Genomic DNA, 19,494 nt, shown 5'->3' with positions numbered 1-19,494 from the left:
GTGGTGGTGTGTATGTGGTGGCGTGTGTGGTGTGTATGCATGTGGTGGTAGTGTGTGTGGTGTGTATGTGTGCGGTGGTGTGTGTGGTGGTATGTGTGTGATGGTATGTGTGTGGTGGCATGTGTGTGGTGGTGTGTGGGTGGTGTGTATGTATGTGGTGGTGTGTATGTGTGTGGCGGTGTGTGTGTGGTGTGTGTGGTGGTATGTGTGTGGTGTGTGTGTGGTGTGTATGTATGTGGTGGTGTGTATGTGTGTGGCAGTGTGTGTGTGGTGTGTGTGGTGGCATGTGTGTGGTGGTGTGTGGTGTGTGTGGTGTGTGGTGGTGTGTGTGTGGTGTGTGGTGGTGTGTGTGTGGTGTGTGTGTGGTGGTGTGTGTGGTGGTATGTGTGTGGTGGTGTGTGTGTGGTGTGTGTGTGTGGTGTGTGGTGGTGTGTGTGTGGTGTGTGGTAGTGTGTGTGTGGTGTGTGGTGTGTGTGTTTGGTGGTGTGTGTGTGGTGGTGTGTGTGGTGGTATGTGTGGTGTGTGTGTGGTGTGTGGTGGTGTGTGTGTGGTGTGTGGTGTGTGTGTGGTGCTGTGTGGTGTGTGTGTGGTGGTGTGTGTGGTGGTATGTGTGTGGTGGTGTGTGTGTGGTGGTGTGTGTGGTGGTATGTGTGTGGTGGTGTGTGTGTGGTGTGTGTGGTGGTGTGTGTGGTGGTATGTGTGTGGTGGTGTGTGTGGTGTGTGTGGTGTGTGGTGGTGTGTGGTGGTGTGTGTGTGTGGTGTGTGGTGGTGTGTGTGTGGTGTGTGGTGGTGTGTGTGTGGTGTGTGGTGTGTGTGTGGTGGTGTGTGTGTGGTGTGTGTGTGGTGGTGTGTGTGGTGGTGTGTGTGGTGTGTGTGTGGTGTGTGTGTGGTGCTGTGTGTGTGTGGTGGTGTGTGGTGGTGTGTGTGGTGGTGTGTGTGGTGGTGTGTGTGGTGGTGTGTGGTGGTGTGTGTGTGGTGGTATGTGTGTGGTGGTATGTGTGTGGTGTGTGTGTGGTGTGTGGTGTGTGTGGTGGTGTGTGTGGTGTGTGGTGGTGGTGTGTGGTGTGTGTGTGGTGGTGTGTGTGGTGGTGTGTGTGGTGTGTGGTGTGTGTGGTGGTGTGTGTGTGGTGTGTGTGGTGGTGTGTGGTGTGTGGTGGTTGTGTGTGGTGTGTGGTGGTGTGTGTGTGGTGTGTGGTGTGTGTGTGGTGGTGTGTGTGGTGGCGTGTGTGGTGGTGTGTGTGGTGTGTGGTGGTGTGGTGTGTGTGTGGTGGTGTGTGGTGGTGTGTGTGGTGTGTGGTGGTGTGTGTGGTGTGTGTGTTGTGGTGTGTGGTGTGTGTGTGGTGTGTGGTGGTGTGTGTGGTGGTGTGTGGTGTTGTGTGTGTGGTGTGTGTGGTGGTGTGTGGTGTTGTGTGTGTGGTGTGTGGTGGTGTGTGTGGTGTGTGTGTGGTGGTGTGTGTGGTGGTGTGTGTGGTGGTGTGTGGTGGTGTGTGTGATGGTGTGTATGTGTGTGGTGCATGTGTGTGGTGCATGTGTGTGGTGGTTTGTACACACAGGCACACAGGGACCAGCAGAATCCCCCTTTGCTAATTTCAGCTGCCGTGGTCCTGCGGTAGGGAGAGGGGTTTTCATAGGAATCTCCAGCTGTCCTCATTTCCCCATCTCGCTCTAATTAGCAACATGCTGGCTGGGAGGGGACCTGAGCTCACATTCTGTTCTCTGCCCTCATATTTTTAACTCTGTTTTGCAAAGAGAACGCTGGGTCACTCCAGTCCTGCGGGTGGGGGTGGGGAACGGGTGTGGGGTCCACCTTCCCTTTTATTTTCTGGCTTCCAAGGTTCTTGAGCCCAGGAAGAATAAGTGTGTGTGTGTGGAGGGGTGTGAGCTACTTGACCTTTGTCTCCCTGACCTTGTGGTGTCTGAGGAGGCTGAGCCATTTGCAGGCAGACAGCACTTTCCTGATTGGCATATGTGTTGTGTGCAAGAACAGTCAGTAGGGGTAGGGCTGGGATGGGCGGGGAGAGGCCTGTCTAGGAATGTTCCCATTTTATTTTGGTCTCCTCCCCACCCCTCACTATCCAGCCTTGTCGATCCTCTGCAGCTCCCCTCACACCCCTTCAAGGGGGATTTCTGCCCACCCTTAAACAAGGTGGGACACTGTCTCTAGGCCTTGGCTTGTGGTCAGGGGAGTGCACAGAGGATTCTCTTCTGCACCTCTCCGAGTCCCTGATGCTGAGGCCTACTGGAGGGATGGGGAAGAGAGGTTGGCCTGAGACCAGCTTGCTCACCTGGGCTGCTGTCCACCTCCTGGGGTTCCACTTGCCCTCCCCTCATGCCCGTTGCCCTCTCCCGCCTGCAGGCTCTTCGGCTTCGTGGCCCGGAAGCAGGGCAGCACCACGGACAACGCCTGCCACCTCTTTGCTGAGCTTGACCCCAACCAGCCGGCCTCTGCCATCGTCAACTTCGTCTCCAAGGTCATGCTGAATGCCGGCCAAAAGAGATGAACCCTGCCCCTTGCCCAGGGCCAGTGCCATGGGGAAGGGGCTTGTGGGGAGGGGACCCATGAATCCTGACCACTCTTGAACCCAGAAGGAGGACTTTGGGCCAATTTCGGAGGAGAGAAGAAAGTGCAACGTGGGGAGAGGGAAGTGAATTGTAGAGGGGAGGGGGAAGAGAGAGAGAGAGAGAGAGAAAGAAAAAGATGGAGGAGAAGAACTTGGATTCCCCTGGGTAAATGGAAACTGCAAAAACCCAAAGCCTCCAAAACTAACCAGGTCCACCTAACACCCCCTCCCTCCCCCAAGAAGATGGATGTCCTCAAAAGAGAAGGAACAAACCTCCTTGGGAATCCACATTTTTGGGGGGAATGGAAAAGCTCTGTCTCCCTAACTCAACTGCTTTGCAAGGGTAAATCAAGCTGGGAGAATCTTTTTCTGGCCACCTGTAGGGTAGGTTGTCAAACCAAACAGAGCCACCGTGGGACATCAAGTGGCAGAACTTGTTCGCTTGAAAGTATCTCAGACCCAAGGCACCTCAGGTCTCTTTGCTGTGCCTCCACTATATTGTCGTGTGGGTGTGTGTCTGCACCCACATCCTCACACATTGATCTAGATCTGCCTTTATCCACTCAAATTATAAACAGCTCGGCTTGTCCTTGTCCCATGTGTTTGTAGACACACATGCATACTGTCCAAAGATTAGGGTTGGTGGTGGCAGCGCAGTAGGGGAGGGACAAACAACCAAGCTATGGGTGACAGAGGCTCTCTCCTGGTGCCTGCACCTGCACTCTAGTGACCCTGGGTGCCGCCAGACCCTTCTCCTCTACAAAGACCCCAGCAGGAGTGGGAGGGTCTGCAATGGCATCGCCCTGTCCTGCCTTGGCCAGAAGCCTGGAGCTTTGGTTTGAGGAGGTAGAGATATGTGTATCCATAGGAAGAGATCTGTCAGAACAGGCAGCTGTTGAGCTCGGGGTGTCTTCCCCAAGGCATGTGGCTCAGCAGCAAGAAAGGCAAGTTGCTCCTGCTGGGGCCCTGGACTCTGCCTTAGCTCCCACCTCTCAGCCTTGTTATTGGGTTTCATGCCCCTGGACCAGCCTTATCTCAGACCTGCTTACCTGCATGATGCCTTTTTGGGGGCTGGGGATTGAGTCTTGCTGCTCTGCCCAGCCCTGTTCTATTCTGCAGGGTCCCTGTGTTGGAATTCACCCTGGGGAACCTGCTTTCTGCTCAGTGAGGCTCCGGCCAGAAACCTGGAGTCCTTATCCTCCCCTCTGTAAGTGTTTTAGGGTCTGGCTTTTGCAGGCACCCTCTGACCTCAGCAGAGCTCCTGGGCCTGCTGCCTGTACACCACATCGCCTACCTACAATGCCAAAGCCTCACTGTCACCCTTTCTGCCTTGGTTTCCCTAGCTGAGCCACGCTGCCCATGCAGCAGAGGGCAGAAGGCTTGCACTTGGGCCAAAGGGCCTAAGGTCCGCTGGACAGTTGGGAAAACACCTGACCACCATTTAAGGACTCTAAGCCAGAATGGAAAATTCACCAGGGCTCCATTCTTAAGCCTATGGGAGTCCCCTAGAGAGAGGCATTGTACTGATATATAAATATTATATAATATATACATGAGACATACTGACAGAATCTGTAAGCTAATAAAATGTAAGAAAAGGTTAAAAAAAGAATAGGTAAATTGACAAGAAGTATTTATTGTTTTTCCATATTGCTTTATTGCCTTCCCTGGGGATAAACCAATTCCTATCCTTTTTAATATGTGTAAGTAAAGCCTGAAGTGTAGGGGGCCTTTGCTCTTGGAGCAGCCAGGGTCTCCTTGCCCTGGCCTTGGCCTTCCCTAGACTGTGTGGGGCTCAGCGTTGGGAGGGGTTGCACATGTCCCACCCTTTGGCCCCCTTACTTTTCAGCAAGCCAGGGGCCCAGCAGTCAGCTCCCAGGATGTGTGGGGAGCTGTCCCTGACTCTGCAGGCCTGAGCGAGTGTGTGAGCATGAGGGGACATGGGTGTGTATGGCACACAGGTGCGTGTGTGCCTTTTGTATTTTTTCTCCTCCAAGGAGCTGTGTCAGTGTGGACGTTCTGTTTCAGGGAGTTGGAAAGGAGGGTGTCTGCAGAAGGTGGAGAGCAGGGGCAGAGGCCCCACTGGCCACCCCCTGCTTCCCAGAGTGAAACCTTGTGCCTGGTGACCAAAGTCCCTCCAAAGTGCTCTTCCTTCTGAGTTATTCAAGCCAAATATCTGGGTTTCCCCCTCCCTCATTCCCTAGCAAACCCCAATTATCTTCCAAGATAGGAGATATTTCCCATCCCCTTCGTTTGTAAATATCTCATCTCCCACCGGAGAGCCCAGGAGCCTATTCCTGACATGGATGTTCTGTCCACACTTGAGGCTGGGCGGTGTATCAGACCCTTCAAGCAGCCTGGCTGGGGCCCAGGACTGAGTCTGGGGTCAGCTTTCACAGTCGCTTTTCCCTTCCTCACCACCCACCACAGCCCACCTTGCATGCATGGCCAGCCCCTCCACTCCAGCCTGAGCCATGTGTGCCCCTGCGGGAGGACCCATTCATGCCAGAAAGCTGGTAACTCCCTCCCAGCATCCCTGCGGAAGGAGTCAGTTTCTGAGAGTGTGGCTTTTCAAGGCAAATGATGGGGAAGGGTTCCCCAGTCCCCACAGTGGCCCCACCTCTGGGCCCTGCACCAGAGCCCTCCTGTGTCACGGGGGGCTGTGCACCCATGCACACACCTACGCACACACACCACTCCGCACTGCAGTATATTCTTGCCAAAGATTTCCTTTAAAAGCAAGCACTTTTACTAATTATTATTTTGTAAATGTTTATCTTCTTCTGTCTTCTCCTTCCCTGAATCTATTTTCCTGTTGTTTATTGTTGAATCTGTGTGTCAGCCAGGAGAGCGCTGTCTGGCCTTGAACATGGGCTGGGGTGGGAAAGGGTCTGGGAGAAGATGGGCAACAAAAAGCCGGGGAGTCATGGACATCGCAGCGATGCAGACCCCAGCAGGTTCAGTCCCGTGCTGCCACCAGCTGTCCAGCTGGGTGTCTGGAGGGAAGAGGGCAAAGGAGGGTCATGTCCCTTCAGCTGGGGGAGGGGCCCAGTGAGCTCCACGTGGCTTTTTCCCAAAGGGAGCAAGAGGGAAGGATTGGGTGAGAAAACAATGGAGAGGGGACCTGAGAAGGAAAACAGGGAGGAAGTGAGCAGTTTGATCAGCCTGCTATCACGGTGTTCTGGCTCTCTTATTTAGCCAGGCGCTGGAGGGACAGATACATCACATCCTAAGTTTGGGAAAGGCCTTTGACCCATCTCATCTGAGCCTCTCCTCCAGTAGCTCTGAAAGCTGTGGACACCAATGGCCAGGATTCCTTCTCCCCTGGTTTTTGAGGATCCCTGGTTCTTCTGAGACTGGCCAGGAGAGGGATGGTGGGGCCAGTGGTTGTGTGAGAGCAGGAGGGGCAGCCCTCCTGGAGAAGTGTGATCCCCCTATAAAGGGCTCTCAGGAGGTTGGTGAGTAGGAGATTCTGCCTTGTTCTGATGAGCCTGTGCAGGGCCTCCAGGGGAGCATGCTGTCCAGGGCACACAGAAGGGTGGTGAGTGTGATCAAATCTAGTCTCACTCCCACTTTTTAGTCTCACTCCTACTTTTGTCCATCACCCCTGCCTCCTGGATCTTCTCCCACTTATTTTTTTCCAGCTTTAGGACCTGGGGAGATCATGTGAGTCAAGGGAGACACCCAATCCTGCCCCCACACTCGGGGTCCTCCAAGAGGTTGGGGGGCAGAGTTCCAGAGCAGCCCTTTACCCCAGGTCCAGGCCCTGGAATCCTGAGACTCGCGTTTCCTTGGCCAGTGGTAACACAGGACGTGTGTGCGCATGTGCAAGTGTGGATGTATGTGTGTGCGTGTGTTTTGCTCATCTCTTTAGGGAACTTGGGAGCCAGGGTTGGAGGTGCTGGGCAATGGAACTTCAAATTCAATGTCGCCCAGCAGTGAGGGGAGTCGGGAGGTGAGGCCTGTAGGGCAACCAATTGGTGGAGTCTCAGCGATAGCCCAGGTGAGAAGTGGGCCACCCAGAGGGGCAGGGTGGGGGCCTTGGGCAGATCTGTCCCTCTTGGCCCCTCTGTCCTCAAATGTCCAAAATGTTGGAGGACCTCTGTTCATATCCCACGCCTGGGCTCTTGCCAGCAGTGGAGTTACTGTAGAGGGATGTCCCAAGCTTGTTTTCCAATCAGTGTTAAGCTGTTTGAAACTCTCCTGTGTCTGTGTTTTGTTTGTGCGTGTGTGTGAGAGCACATCAGTGTGTGCAGGCTGTGTTTCCCCATTTCTCTCCTCCCTTCAGACCCATCATTGAGAACAAATGAAAGAAATCCCTTCCCACCACCCTCCCTGCCTCCCAGGCCCTCTGCGGGAGAAACAAGATCACCCAGCATCCTCCCCCACCCCAGCTGTGTATTTATATAGATGGAAATATACTTTATATTTTGTATCATCGTGCCTATAGCCGCTGCCACCGTGTATAAATCCTGGTGTATGCTCCTTATCCTGGACATGAATGTATTGTACACTGACGCGTCCCCACTCCTGTACAGCTGCTTTGTTTCTTTGCAATGCATTGTATGGCTTTATAAATGATAAAGTTAAAGAAAACTCTGTGCCGTTATCTATCTGTGTTGTTCGGACAGGGGTCTGCCATGTCTCTGATGGGCAAAAAGGGGCCTCTCCAGAGATCCAGGTGGGCTTCAGCGATGCCTCTAGTGGACAGCTAAAATCCTCCCAGAGGCTTCCCCACCATCCGCATGGTGGTTCTGGTTCCCTGTGTTTATTCATTTGGACTCTTCCAGCTGCAAGAGAAACTCAACTCAAACTTGTTTAAGAAAAAGATAAGTTTCTTGGCCCGAGTGACTGAGAAGGCCAGGCCTAGCTGCATTTAAGGGCTCAAATGGTAGAATCTGGAATTCGTCCCCATCACTTGGTTCTGAGTTGGCTGAACTTTCAGGTAAGCTGTATCTGAGGGGCAGTGCCCCCAGATGCTCTGGGCTTCCATCCCACCAGCTCAGTAGCCCTAGGAGAAGGGGGGGCTCTTTTCTCCCAATGTTCTCAGCAAGAAACTGGGACATGCGCTCATTGGCTCTGATCTGAATCCTGCCTGGCTCATATGATTAACTCGAAACCAATCACTCTATCCGGATCTGGGTCAAGCAACTGCCTCTGGAGCCTTCTGAAACTACGGGGACTGAGAATGGGGAAGTGGTTGATCCCGGAAGGAGTGACGTCTGTCAGAAAGAGGGGGAACACGGGTTGTCAGGCAACATCTATTGGGGCCTGTGCCCATCAAGTGGCAAATGTGTGGTTCACTCGTGCACTAGGCCCAGGGCTCCTGGGAAAATTCTTTGGAATTCAGAAAGTTTGGGGGTGGGACCTATTGAGACATGCCTAGCACAGCACAGGGGTCTCTGGGAGATCCGAAATACTCAATGACGTGGTGCTAGCTCTCCACTGAGCTCACCATGTGGCTGGAGGGAGGCTCGGATCAGCTTATTTGAGCAGGTTTGTGCTGAGCCCCCTCAGTGACCCTCACGGTCCTCCTGTGGGCAGCCTTCTCAAGCTTTTGGGTCTTGAGATTCCTTTACATTCTTAAAATTATTCAGGACCCCAAAGGGCTTTTGTTTAGAGGGATTATATCTTTTGATCTTTTACCATAGTATAAATTAAAACTGAGAACATTAAAAATACTTAATTCACTTCCATAGCGATAAATTCATCACATGTTAATATAGAGAGCATTTTTGTGAGAAATAATATTTTCTAAAACAAAAAGCACTGGGTGAGAAGGTGACTTTGCTTTGCATTATTATTATTATTATTTTTGAGACGGGGTCTTGCTCTGTCGCCCAGGCTGGAGTGTAGTGGCACAATCATAGCTGGCTATGACTAGCCTCCACCTCCTGGGTTCAAGTGATCCTCCCACCTCAGCCCCCAAGGAGCTGGGACCACAGGTGTGCGCCACCACACCTGGCTAATTTTTTAATTTTTTTTTTTTTGTACAAAAGAGGTTTCACTATGCTGCTCAGGCTGGTCTCGAACTCCTGGGCTCAAGCAATCCTCTCTCCTTGGCCTCCCAAAGTGCTGGGATAACAGGCGTGAGCCACCATGTGCTTTGCAGTTTTTAAAGGCCTATTCATGTCTGGCTTAGCAGGAGATAGCTGGATTCTTATATAAGCTTCTGCATACAATCTGTTGCAATATCACCCATCATGGGCCTCTGGAAAACACTGTATACTTGTGGGAAAATGAGCAAAAAAAGTCAAATAATGGCTTAATAGCATTATGAAAATGGTTTTGACCTCAACACTCCTGAAAGGGTCTCAGGGACCCCTGGGGTCCCCGGATCATACTTTGAAATCTGTTGCTATGAGGGATACAAGACACAGGAAACTCAGACCCTGTCCAAGGTGGAGACTGAACATGTCTTGCACCCTGCTCTCTGTTAGGTATCGTCATGCTGAGTCATCCCAACAAACCCGTGAGGTAGGCGCTGTTATACACAGGGACAAATAAGGAAACTGAGGCTCTGAGAGGTCACACAGTTTCTAGCTGGCAGAGCTCGTACTCAGCATCACCACCACCGGTGAAGGCTGGCACTCAGCCAACACCTGCTATGTGCCAGAGCCTGCGCTAAGCACTTGGGTATCATTTCTCACGCACGTGCACCTGAGAGGTAAGGGCTATCCTTGTCCTCATTTCACAGATGAAGAAACTGGAGTTCAAAGAGGTGAAGACACTTGCTCAAAATCACAGAGTTGGGGTAAGTGGCCCAGCCAGGCTACGAACCCAGGTGAGCTGACTTTTCAGCCAGGCTCTTCCTAGCTCTTGCCTCTTTCTCTGCTCTCAGGGCTAGCTTCTGAGGGGAGAGACAGACTCTGATGAGCCATGGGCAAGTGGGAAGCCAAACTGATGTCACTGGTCAGATAGGGGGTTACGGGCTAGACTGTAGGCTGGCTTCCCAGGGAGTGGACCAGGGCTTCTGGGTGTGTGATGGGGGAGGTCGGGAGGTCATCCCCTGACACTGGCCAGCTGCAGAGGGATGTAGGTACCTCAGGGGTGGGCCTGGTACAGGGGAGGAGTGTCTGATGAGAGAGACAAGCTACGGCCTGTGAGCCGAGCTGATGCAGCTGGCCTTTGAGGGGACTCAGCAGTGAGGTGGCTGTGCTCCTGGTGCCTCAAGGAGGAGGAAGTGGATGGGGCAGCAGCGGAGGGCTCTGGGTGAGGAAGGGCAGCTCTCCTGACACACATTATGACCCAGAATACCCAAAGGACCTTTGCATTTTCTTTCTTTTTTTCTTTTTTCTTTCTTTCTTTTCTTTTTTTCTTTCTTTCTTTCTTTTTTTTTTTTTTTGAGACAGAATCTCACTCCGTCACCCAGGAGGCTGGAGTGCAGTGGTGCGATCTCGGTTCACTGCAACCTCCGCCTCCCGGGTTCAAGTGATTCTTTTGCCTCAGCCTCCTGAGTAGCTGGTATTACAGGCACACGCCACCACTCCTGGCTAATTTTTGTATTTTTAGTAGAGATGGGGTTTCACCATGTTGGCCAGGCTGGTCTCGAACTCCAGACCTCAGGTGATCCACCCGTCTCAGTCTCCTAAAGTCCTGGGGTTACAGGCATGAGCCACTGCTCCCAGTCGCCTTTGCATTTTCTATGCAGAGTGTGGCCCCTGTACCATCGGCATCGACATCACTTGGTGCTTACAGGAAAGACAGGACCTTTGGCCTCACCCTAGGCCTGCATATCAGAATCTTCATGTTAGCCAGATCCCCAGGAAATCTGCGTAAGTGCTGAAGTTCGAGCTGCTTGCGTGTGTATCTCATGCTGGGACTAGGCCAGGCTGACATGCTCAGCCCCGGGCTCTGCCTCAACACCACCTGAAACGTGAGGACCCAGTTTGGGTCTCCATGGGAGAGAAGCAGTCCTAGACCTCACCTTGGGGGCCTGCCTTATTGATGAGATTCTGGAATCTCTGCTGCCTGGGGCTGGCCGAGGGCAGGTAGGGACCAGTGCTGGTCCTGATGAGCAGGATAACTCTGGTTGCACCAGGCGTGCAGGGTGTGAAGAGAGTCCAGCCTTGGAAGAGGCAGGAACATCAACGGGGGCACAGGAGGGGCAGAGGGATGGCGGCTATCAGGCTCTCTCTTGTCCTCAAGCTCTGCTGGAAAGTGCTGAAGCCTGGGTCCCACCCCAGAGATTCTGAGTGGGTCAGTCTGAGGTCCAGCCTAGGCAGTGGGAATTTTAATCACTCCTGGGTAACTCTATGTGCAGCCCAGGCTGAAAGCCACTAGGAGCCCTCTCCTCAGATTGGCTTCTTCTAGATCAGGGGTGTGTGTGTAGGCCCATGGGCACCTGTGCTTGGACTGGTGGGGTGCTGAGGAGCGGAGGAAGTCACAGTGGGAAGAAGTCCCCTCTGGACTGGCTTAGACCCCGCCTCGCTTTTTGGGGGTGGGAGGATGCCATCCCCTCCCATCTGGAGTGGAGGCCACTGGTATTTTAAAAATTCCAGGCCTCAAATGTCCCTCCTCCTGCATCCCGTGGGCTAAGAGGGGAGGAGCCGTGGCCATATCTTCATGGGACTCACCTCCAGGGCCTGCGGAGCTGGGTGGGAGGGGACGCCTGGAAGAGGCTTTGCAGGCTGCTTCATTTCAGCTCCACGGGCTTCACAATACCTCCTGGGGGGTGGGGGTGGTGAAATGAAAATCTGCCTTCCTCTTTTAAGAAACTGGTTTTACTGGGATTTTCCCTGTTAGTTGGTGAAAATGCCTATTTATTAGTGCTTAGTAATTTACAAGCAGTCAGAACATGGGAAGGATATGGCTCATTCTAAAAACACTGACAGTAGGTATAGGACTAAAGACACACCCCCCACACACACAGATGCACACGCAAGACATGCAGACACACATACGTGCACAGAGACACACAGACACACGTGCATACACATGCCCACACAGATGCACACAGACACACAGATGCACACACAAAAGACATGCAGACACACATATGCACACACAGAGACACAGACACACATGCGCACACAGAGACACAAAGACACGTGCATATGCATGCCCACAGACACAGATGCACACACATAGACACACAGATGCACACACACAAGCACACATGCAGACACACAGATGCACACACATACAACATGCAGACTCACACATGGACACACACAGACACGCAAACACACATATACCCAGGCACACACATAGACACACAGATGTACACACACATGAACACATGCACACAGACACACAGATGCACACACATACAAGACATGCAGACACACACGGACACACAGAGACACCAGACACACATATACACATGCACACACAGATGCACACACATGAACACACATGCACAGAGACACACAGATGCACACACACATGATATGCAGACATACAGGCCCATACGTACACACACAGACACACGTACACAAGAGACCTAGTCCCTCGGAATATGCTGCGTCTCCATGCGGGCATCTGCTTTCCTACCTCCTTCTCTCCAAGCATTCTGGTGTTCAGCTAACTGATGAGTCAGTCCCAGGGGTCATGGGGTCATCAGTGGGGCAGGGAGCTTCTCCCACAGTGAGCTGACCCCTGCCACACTAGTTAGCAGAAGGGCGTGATCAAAGGAGGGGAGTGTCTCCATGAACTCTGCAGATCAGATCAGCTGCGGGGCCTGGTGCACACTGGATGTGGATGTGGGCAAGATGGGGTGTGGTAGAAAAGGGTCAGGGCCTCAAGGAGCACCTGAAGGAGCTGAGAGCTCGGCCTGGAGAAGAAGAGCTTCAGGGAGGTTGAGATGGGATGCTGGCCTCCGATGTTTGATGGCCTCCTCTCTGGAACAGTCAGCATTCTCTGGGCTCCCCATGTAATAGACGAGGGCCACAGGGAGGCCACAGGCGGGAGGAGATGCTTGAAATGGAAAGGGGTGCTTTGGGAGAGGTGAGCTCCTGTACCTGGAAATGTTGGGCCCAGAGACTGCAAAAGGCCCTTTCGAGGCTCTGTCCTGGGTATGGCTGCTGGCACATGCCAGGAGACCACCTCATCCAGATCGAGCCAAGAGGATAGGTATGGCTGGGCCCAAGTTTCCTTATTGGTCAAATGGGGTCACACCTATCCAGGAGGGCTGCATGACCACACAGCACCTAGCATGGTGCTCAGCTTACTGCTGGCCCTGCAGGGCATCGAGAAACATGAGCTTCCTTTCCTTTTCTGGTGGCTCTTGCCTTCTCCGCCATTTCCTTAGGCCTCTGGGGACACTTGGCAGCAGAAAAGGCTGGAGCAGAAAGCCTCTCACACGATATTGATCTGGCCGGCTCTGGACTCCAGACCACAGCGTGTGGGATGGTGGTACAACCGCCTCCATGGCTCCAGCTTTTATGGGGTTTGAAAGATCATTTCTGGCCATCGAGACAGGATGTCCATCTTCTGGGCCCCTCCTCTTAACCTCTGCTCCATTTCCTGACTCCCAGATCAGTTCTGGGAAACCCCCTTCCCAGGTCTGGCCCTGGGAAACCAAGGGGTGCCTGTAAGGTTGTCATTTCCCCACCCTGGCCCTCCCTCAGCCCCTCTTGCATTTGCAGAATCTGACCTGGCTGAACCATCACCCCTCCCTCCCTCAGGGGATTCTGGCTGGTTTAGGGTATCAGGAGCCAAGGCCACTGGGGCATGGGTAGGAGTCCTCGAGGAGAGCAAGAGACCACCAGGAGAGATGGAGCTTTAGTGCTCTGGACACAGCAGGCCCAGCTTGGGGTAAGTCAATCAACTAATTAATTAACTGATTTGAAAGACACATACTGAGCACCTACTATGTACAGGCACTGTACTTGGCCCTGAGCACTAACAATGTGTTTGTTTGTCTCATGGCACTCCGGGTCTCATGGGATCAGGAAAAACATATAAAGAATCAGCAAATATATAATCACAGTGTGATCGTGCACTGGAGCAAGGGTGCTTTATAGAGCAAGAGTTTCTAAATGGATCTGGATGGTCTGGGGAGAGCAGAGAAGGTGTCCCTTAGGAAGTGACATGTGCTGAATGTCAGAATCCAAAGGGTGAACAGGAGTTGGTCGGGCAAAGAGGGAAGAAAGGGTGTTTCAGGCAGAGGGAACAGCACATGCCGAGGCCCAGGGGCAGGAGAGTCTTCATGCCTCTGAACCCCACGTACACTCCCTTGATAGCACATTTCACAGTTGTAATTTGACATGAATTTGAAGGCAGAACAGACTCATGGTTGAATGCACAGGCTATGATGTCAGACTACACGAGTTCAAATTCTGGCTCCATGCCTACTAGCTGTGTGACCTTGGGCAAGTTGCTTGACCTTGCTGTGCTTCTGTTTCCACATCTGTAAAATGTGGGGTGATAATAGTAACACCTAACTCAGAGGGTTGTAGGAGTTGATAATTTATGTATGCAAAAACAGCTCAGACAGCACCTGGCAGGTAGTAAGTGCTCAGTAAATGTTAGCTATGCTTATTTATTTATGTGAACTTCTTTTTTTCTTTCTCCCTCACTAGACTGTAAAGTCTGCAAGAGCAAGGCTCCGGGTCTGTATGTGTGAAGTCCCAGCACAGTGTCTGGCCTGTGGAAGACCCTTGATCAATGTTTGTAGAGGGAGCGAGGTGACTGCAAGGTCAGTGTGGGCAAAGGGAGCCAGGGGGAGGTGGGGAGGGTTGGGGGAGGTGGGGAGGGTTGGGCTAGAGAGGCTGGGTAAGCTAGGCAGGGCTTTGTAGGCCACAGGAAGGGTTTGGTGTTTGTAGTTAGAACAGTGGGAGTGTTTGAAGATTCTGAATCAAGGGGGCAGGGGATCTGGTTGGTATTTTGTAAAGATGACTGGGCTGTCAGTTTCAACATCAATTGAACCCCAAGTATATGTCAATGTTATATTAGGTGCTTTATTAAATGCTATTTCATTCATTTTATAAAATGATCGTGGGAAATAGGCAGACAGCGAAGAAAATGAAAGCTCAGAAGGATTAAGTAGTTTGCTCCAAATCTCATAGCTGGAAAGTGCTATAGAAATGGACTGAAGATCTCTTGTTTTTGTTTTTTATAGAGACAGGGTCTTGCTCCATTGCCCAGGCTGGAGTGCAGTGGTACAATCAGAGCTCACTGCAGCTTTGTCCTCCTGGGCTCAAGAAATTGTCCCACCTCAGCCCCCTGAATAGCTGGGACTTACAGGTGTGTGTCACGATGCCCAGCTAATTTTTTCAATTTTTTTTTCAATTTTTTTTTTGTAGCAGAGACGAGGTCTTGCTAGGTTGCCCAGGCTGGTCTTGAACTCCCAAGCTCAAGTGATCCTCCTGCCTCAGCCTCCCAAAGTGTTGAGATTACAGGCGTGAGCCACTGCACCTGGCTTGAAGATCTCTTTAGCTCTGTGTCAGTTAGAATATTAGTGCAGCTTCTATAACAAAGGCTTTGAATTACCAAACACTTAAATGTGGCCATTTATTTTTGTCTTACTTGTATTATAGCTCTCCCCTATGAAATTAGTCAGGACCCCAGGGTCCTTCAATTTGATCGCCCTGCCATCCTCAATATGTGGTCCATTATGGTTGCTCCAGCTCCTGCCATTACAACTGCATTCTAGTCAGTGAAAAGCAGGAAAAGAGGAAGGGGAGAGCGTGCCCTTCTCTTTAAGGATGTGGTACATTTACATTATATACATTGTTTCTGCTCAGATCACAATAGCCAGAACTGTCACATGGCCTCAACTAGCTGCTGGGAAATGCCATTTTTATACCTTGCAGCCATGAGTACAGCCATACTTCTGGGGAGTTATTAGTAAAGGAGGAGAGGAGAGTGGGTATTGGGAACAACTGGAAATTTCTGATTCATATTCCAACATGTGCTGGAGGGAAAGATTTAAGAGTTATATTAGATACCATGTGGGGAGGGGGTAGCTGCACAGCTTGAGTCCCCCTCTTTCATGGGAAGGGGGGGGATGTGTAGGGATGGGTACCAGGGGCCATGTCAGTGTATTGAGATATCTTGACCACTATACCTTGTCCAGTCATACTGCAGACTGGTCCAGGGATGAGTTCGTGACTCAAGTTGGGTCAGTTCAAATGCCCCCCCTGGACTGGAGAAAGAGAATGAGAAAGGGTCTGGGGTTGGGGTGGGTGGCTGCATGGAGTTCTCAACATTATCTCCAGGGAGGCGACTGCCTCTCTGCATGGCCTCTGTCCTCGTGCTTACTCCTCTGCAAGGTCAATCTGTCCATTCCCCTGTATCTCAGGCACAGAGGACAAGGCCTGGGGCTGCAGGGCAGAGCTTTCTATGCTCCGTGTGTGGAGTCTAGAGACTGCAGAAAGAGCAGCTTAACTCACAGGGCCACCCAGACTAGATGGTGGACATCTCTGAGGACAACAGACTGGATGACCAGGTGGGCCTGTCTCCAGGCCTTGGCGCTATCTAAGCTCCAAGTGTTAGATACAACCTAAAGTTTCTTGCTAGTGCTGCAGAGAGGGTTGTGTGATGTAGAAAATAGAGACATAGGAATATTGCTGTGCATTTGCAGGCTGTGAGTCATCCTGACACAGAGGTATTGTAGACAGAGGAGAGTCATGGGTGGAAGCAGGGGAACATTGCTGTGTAAGGAGAAGGGAAGGAGAGGAGGAGAAGGTCCTGTGAAGAAGACAGAGGTCTCAGAGAGGAAGGAGGAGGACCTACAAGGGGTGGTGTTTTGATGGGGAAAGGAGCTTTCCTTCTTTTGTAGAAGGAAAGAATGGCTGGTCAACAGTCCAGCCACCACCTTAAGATCAAAGTTAGTGAGCCCCAGAAGAAGGACACTGAATTTGGCCACAAAGAAATCATCCTTGTCCTTTTCTTTGGGAAAAGAGCGACAGCATCAGTAGGGGGCAGGAGGCTGAGGAAGTGGCTTAGCACAGCGTCAGGCTCATGAAAGTCTCACGAGATTTGTAGAGTCGGTGAACTGATGAGTGAATAGGAAGTAGAGACACAGCAAGTATAGACAGCTCTGAAGACCTTGACCCCCACCCACCCCAATCAACGTGTTTTCCTGGGCTTTACTCTTTGCTTCCGTTAGTCACTTTGGCCAAGGTTTCTCCTGCGTAGATGACAGGATGGTGAGGACAGAGGCCAGGAAGGAAGGAGATGTGTCCCAGAAAGCTGAAGCCCCCTCCTGGGGCAGCCTTTTGGAAGGAGCTTCTGATACCTAACCTGGATCATTCCTGCTGCAGTATCAGCAGGTGTCAGCCGGGAAAGGAGAAGCCTTCTGTGAATGACAGTCCTTCAGATGACTAAAAACAGCTGAACTCTATCCCAAGCAGATATAAGAGAGGTGGAGATCAGGTGAGAGCCGCAGCTGGGTGGAATTCAGGGCAGCGTCAGCGTTCTGTGTGTGCCTGGTGCTGGGTTACAGCCGTCTCACTGCGCTTCCTCTTCTCCGATTCCTGCTCCAGGATCTCACCCTCCCCAGCCTCTAATAACCCCAAATCCTGGATTGGTGTTTGGCAGACTGTGGCTGGCCAGGTAAACAGGGCAGGCCGGGAGCCACAGCAGACACTGGAGGGAGGGAGTCGGGCCCTCCTCTGGATGAGTATTTGGGACCGGCAGGAAGGGCGGGTGGGGGAGGCTGAGTTCGAGGTTTCCCCCTTGGGGTCTCCTCTCTCCTGTTTCCACTCTCCCCCGTCTCCCTTTTCAGCGCCTCCTCCCTTCCAGCCCATCCTGTCTGCATTTGCCCTCTTCTTTCCCTCCTCTCTGTCCCTCCGTTTCCCATCTCATCTGCCTTCTGTCTCCCAGGCAGCCTCCCCCCAGGCCCCACCCCGCTGAGGCACCTGTAGGCAGGGTTTCGGCAGGAGCTGCTGCCAGTGGTCCTCAGGGGAGGATGGACCTCCCTTTTCAAGAACTTCTGAAAACAGGAGGGGCCTAAACTTGGGCTGGGGAGAGCTAAGGGAGGACTTTGGGATGTCCATACAGGCAGGGATTCTGTGACCCTTTGGTTTTCTTCCCCCCACCAGTTAAGGCAGAGCTGCCACGGGCTAAGGCTCCCTCTAGTGGCCAACTTGGGAACTGCAGCCACTCATTGCCCTTCCTGGAAGCGGTCACAGTGGGCAGTAGGCTGAATCAACTGTCCAAGGGCCTGAGAGGCACAATTAATAGACAGCTGGAAGCCGAGAGTCTTCAGGCACTTAGAGACAGGCTGATTATTAAAAGCTTCAGTAGAGCGGTGAGGACGGAGACCCACAGTCTCTGTTCCCATTATCAATCATCCCTCGTGGTGGATTGGACCTGGCCCAGATTTTCTCAATCATTTCTCAATGACCACCACTCAGGCAGTCAGCAGTGGCAGGAGCCAGAGAGCTCCAGGGCTCCAGGGTGTGGCTCAGCAGAAGGGGCACTGGACACAACGGGGCCTAGGCAAGATCCTTCCCCTCTTAAAACCCCCATGTCCCGTTCTTTGGGCCTTTGGGACCTGGGTGTCTCTGGGCTGCCCTCTCACAGCCCTGCATAGCCCATGCCCTAGTGCTTGCTCGCTGAGTCTGCAAGGCCAACCTGTCCATTCCCCTGCAGCCGGCCTGCTGCTTGGCAGGGCAGGTGAGCGCCTCCCCTGTGGCAGACAGTGCAGTGTTCAGCTCCACTGGACCTTTCGGGTGATTTGACCTCTGGAAGTTCTATTCCACTCACTCTTGCTCCTCCCCTTCCAAGTGACTACATTCCTGGAGGTTCTAGCACCTGCGGAGATGGAAACAGCTGCTCCCCATCCTCCGGGATCTGGGTCAGAGAACCTAAAATGCAGGCATCTTTATTTCCCAGACTCAGTTATTAGACTTCCCTCTTTTTCAGAGTCAATGACCCCCACAAAAAGAGTGAGCATGAACATCAACCTTTCTCCAAGGACAGCCAGGTTCTGATTTCACTGAACTACCCCAAGTCTCTATGAACGTGGAACTGAATCTGACTGATTGAAAGTAAAATTAAAAAGCAAATAGTCCTCTTTTCCCTAAAAGGAGTGGTAGTGGGTGCTTCTGCAGAGGTAGGATCAAAGCACTGAGAAGCCTATTAGAAAACAAGGACAGTAAAACACTCTCTTTTACCTGCAGGCAGAACATGGGGGCAGAGTGCCCAGGCAGAGCAGGATTTGCCTTCACATCCATCCAATATGGGCCCAAGTGTTAGCTTTGCTAGTTTCTCACTTATGTGATCCCGGACAAATTATTTGACCTCTTGTTGCCTCAGTTTCTTCGTCTATAAAATGGGCCAGTAATAACTAGCTGACAAAGTTATGTGGATATTCATGATTCTGTGTATAGAATGCCGAGCCCAGTGCTCATGTGAAATGGTGGGAGGCAAGTAACATTTACTGGCTGTCTATGATACTGTTGGGCCCTGCATGAGATGCACAGGATGTCACTTACAAAAAACTCAAAATGGTGGCCGTGATCACTCCCATTTCACAGATTAGAAAACCAAGGCTCGGAGAAGGTAAGTAACAACTCTGTTAGTAAGTGCTGCATAAGGATTCAAATCCATCTCTATCTGCTTCCAAAGACTTTGGGCTTATCCAGAATGGTGTAGATGGTGTGGGGGCAGGAGCATGCTGGGGTCCAGGTCTTGAGCTGGTGAGAGGTGACAATGTGCTAGCAGCCCTCGCTCCCTCTCAGCACCTCCTTGGCCTTGGCGCCCACTCTGGCCGTGCTTGAGGAGCCCTTCAGCCTGCCCCTGCATTGTGGGAGACCCCCTTTGGGCTGGCCGAGGCCGCAGCCGGCTCCCTCTGCTTGTGGGGAGGTGTGGAAAGAGAGGCGCGGGCAGGAACCAGGGCTGCGCGCTGTGCTTGCGAGCCAGCGTGAGTTCCGGGTGGGCGGGGGCCCGCACTCGGAGCGGCCAGCCAGTGCCGCTGGCCCTGGGCAGTGAGGGGCTTAGCACTTGGGCCAGCAGCTGCGGAGGGTGCGCTGGGTCCCCC

General features: G+C 52.4%; 1 protein-coding gene across 9 annotated transcripts in view; it reads left to right on the top strand.

Moving 5' to 3' along the window:
* Positions 1-4,173, top strand: part of TNS1 (tensin 1) — a 211,367-nt gene extending 207,194 nt beyond the window's left edge. For all 9 annotated transcript variants that reach the window (XM_055380501.2, XM_055380498.2, XM_063695195.1 and 6 more), the window contains one exon: positions 2,357-4,173. In XM_055380501.2, the coding sequence (XP_055236476.2) occupies positions 2,357-2,501 (145 nt within the window). In that variant the 3' untranslated portion in view covers positions 2,502-4,173. The remainder of the gene's footprint in view (positions 1-2,356) is intronic.
* Positions 4,174-19,494: the final 15,321 nt, after the last annotated feature.

This window comes from Gorilla gorilla, chromosome 11, assembly GCF_029281585.2.
Source record: "Gorilla gorilla gorilla isolate KB3781 chromosome 11, NHGRI_mGorGor1-v2.1_pri, whole genome shotgun sequence".
Lineage (NCBI taxonomy): Eukaryota > Metazoa > Chordata > Mammalia > Primates > Hominidae > Gorilla > Gorilla gorilla.
Note: the sequence above shows the minus strand (reverse complement) of the source record. Positions and strands in the feature narration are given on the sequence as shown.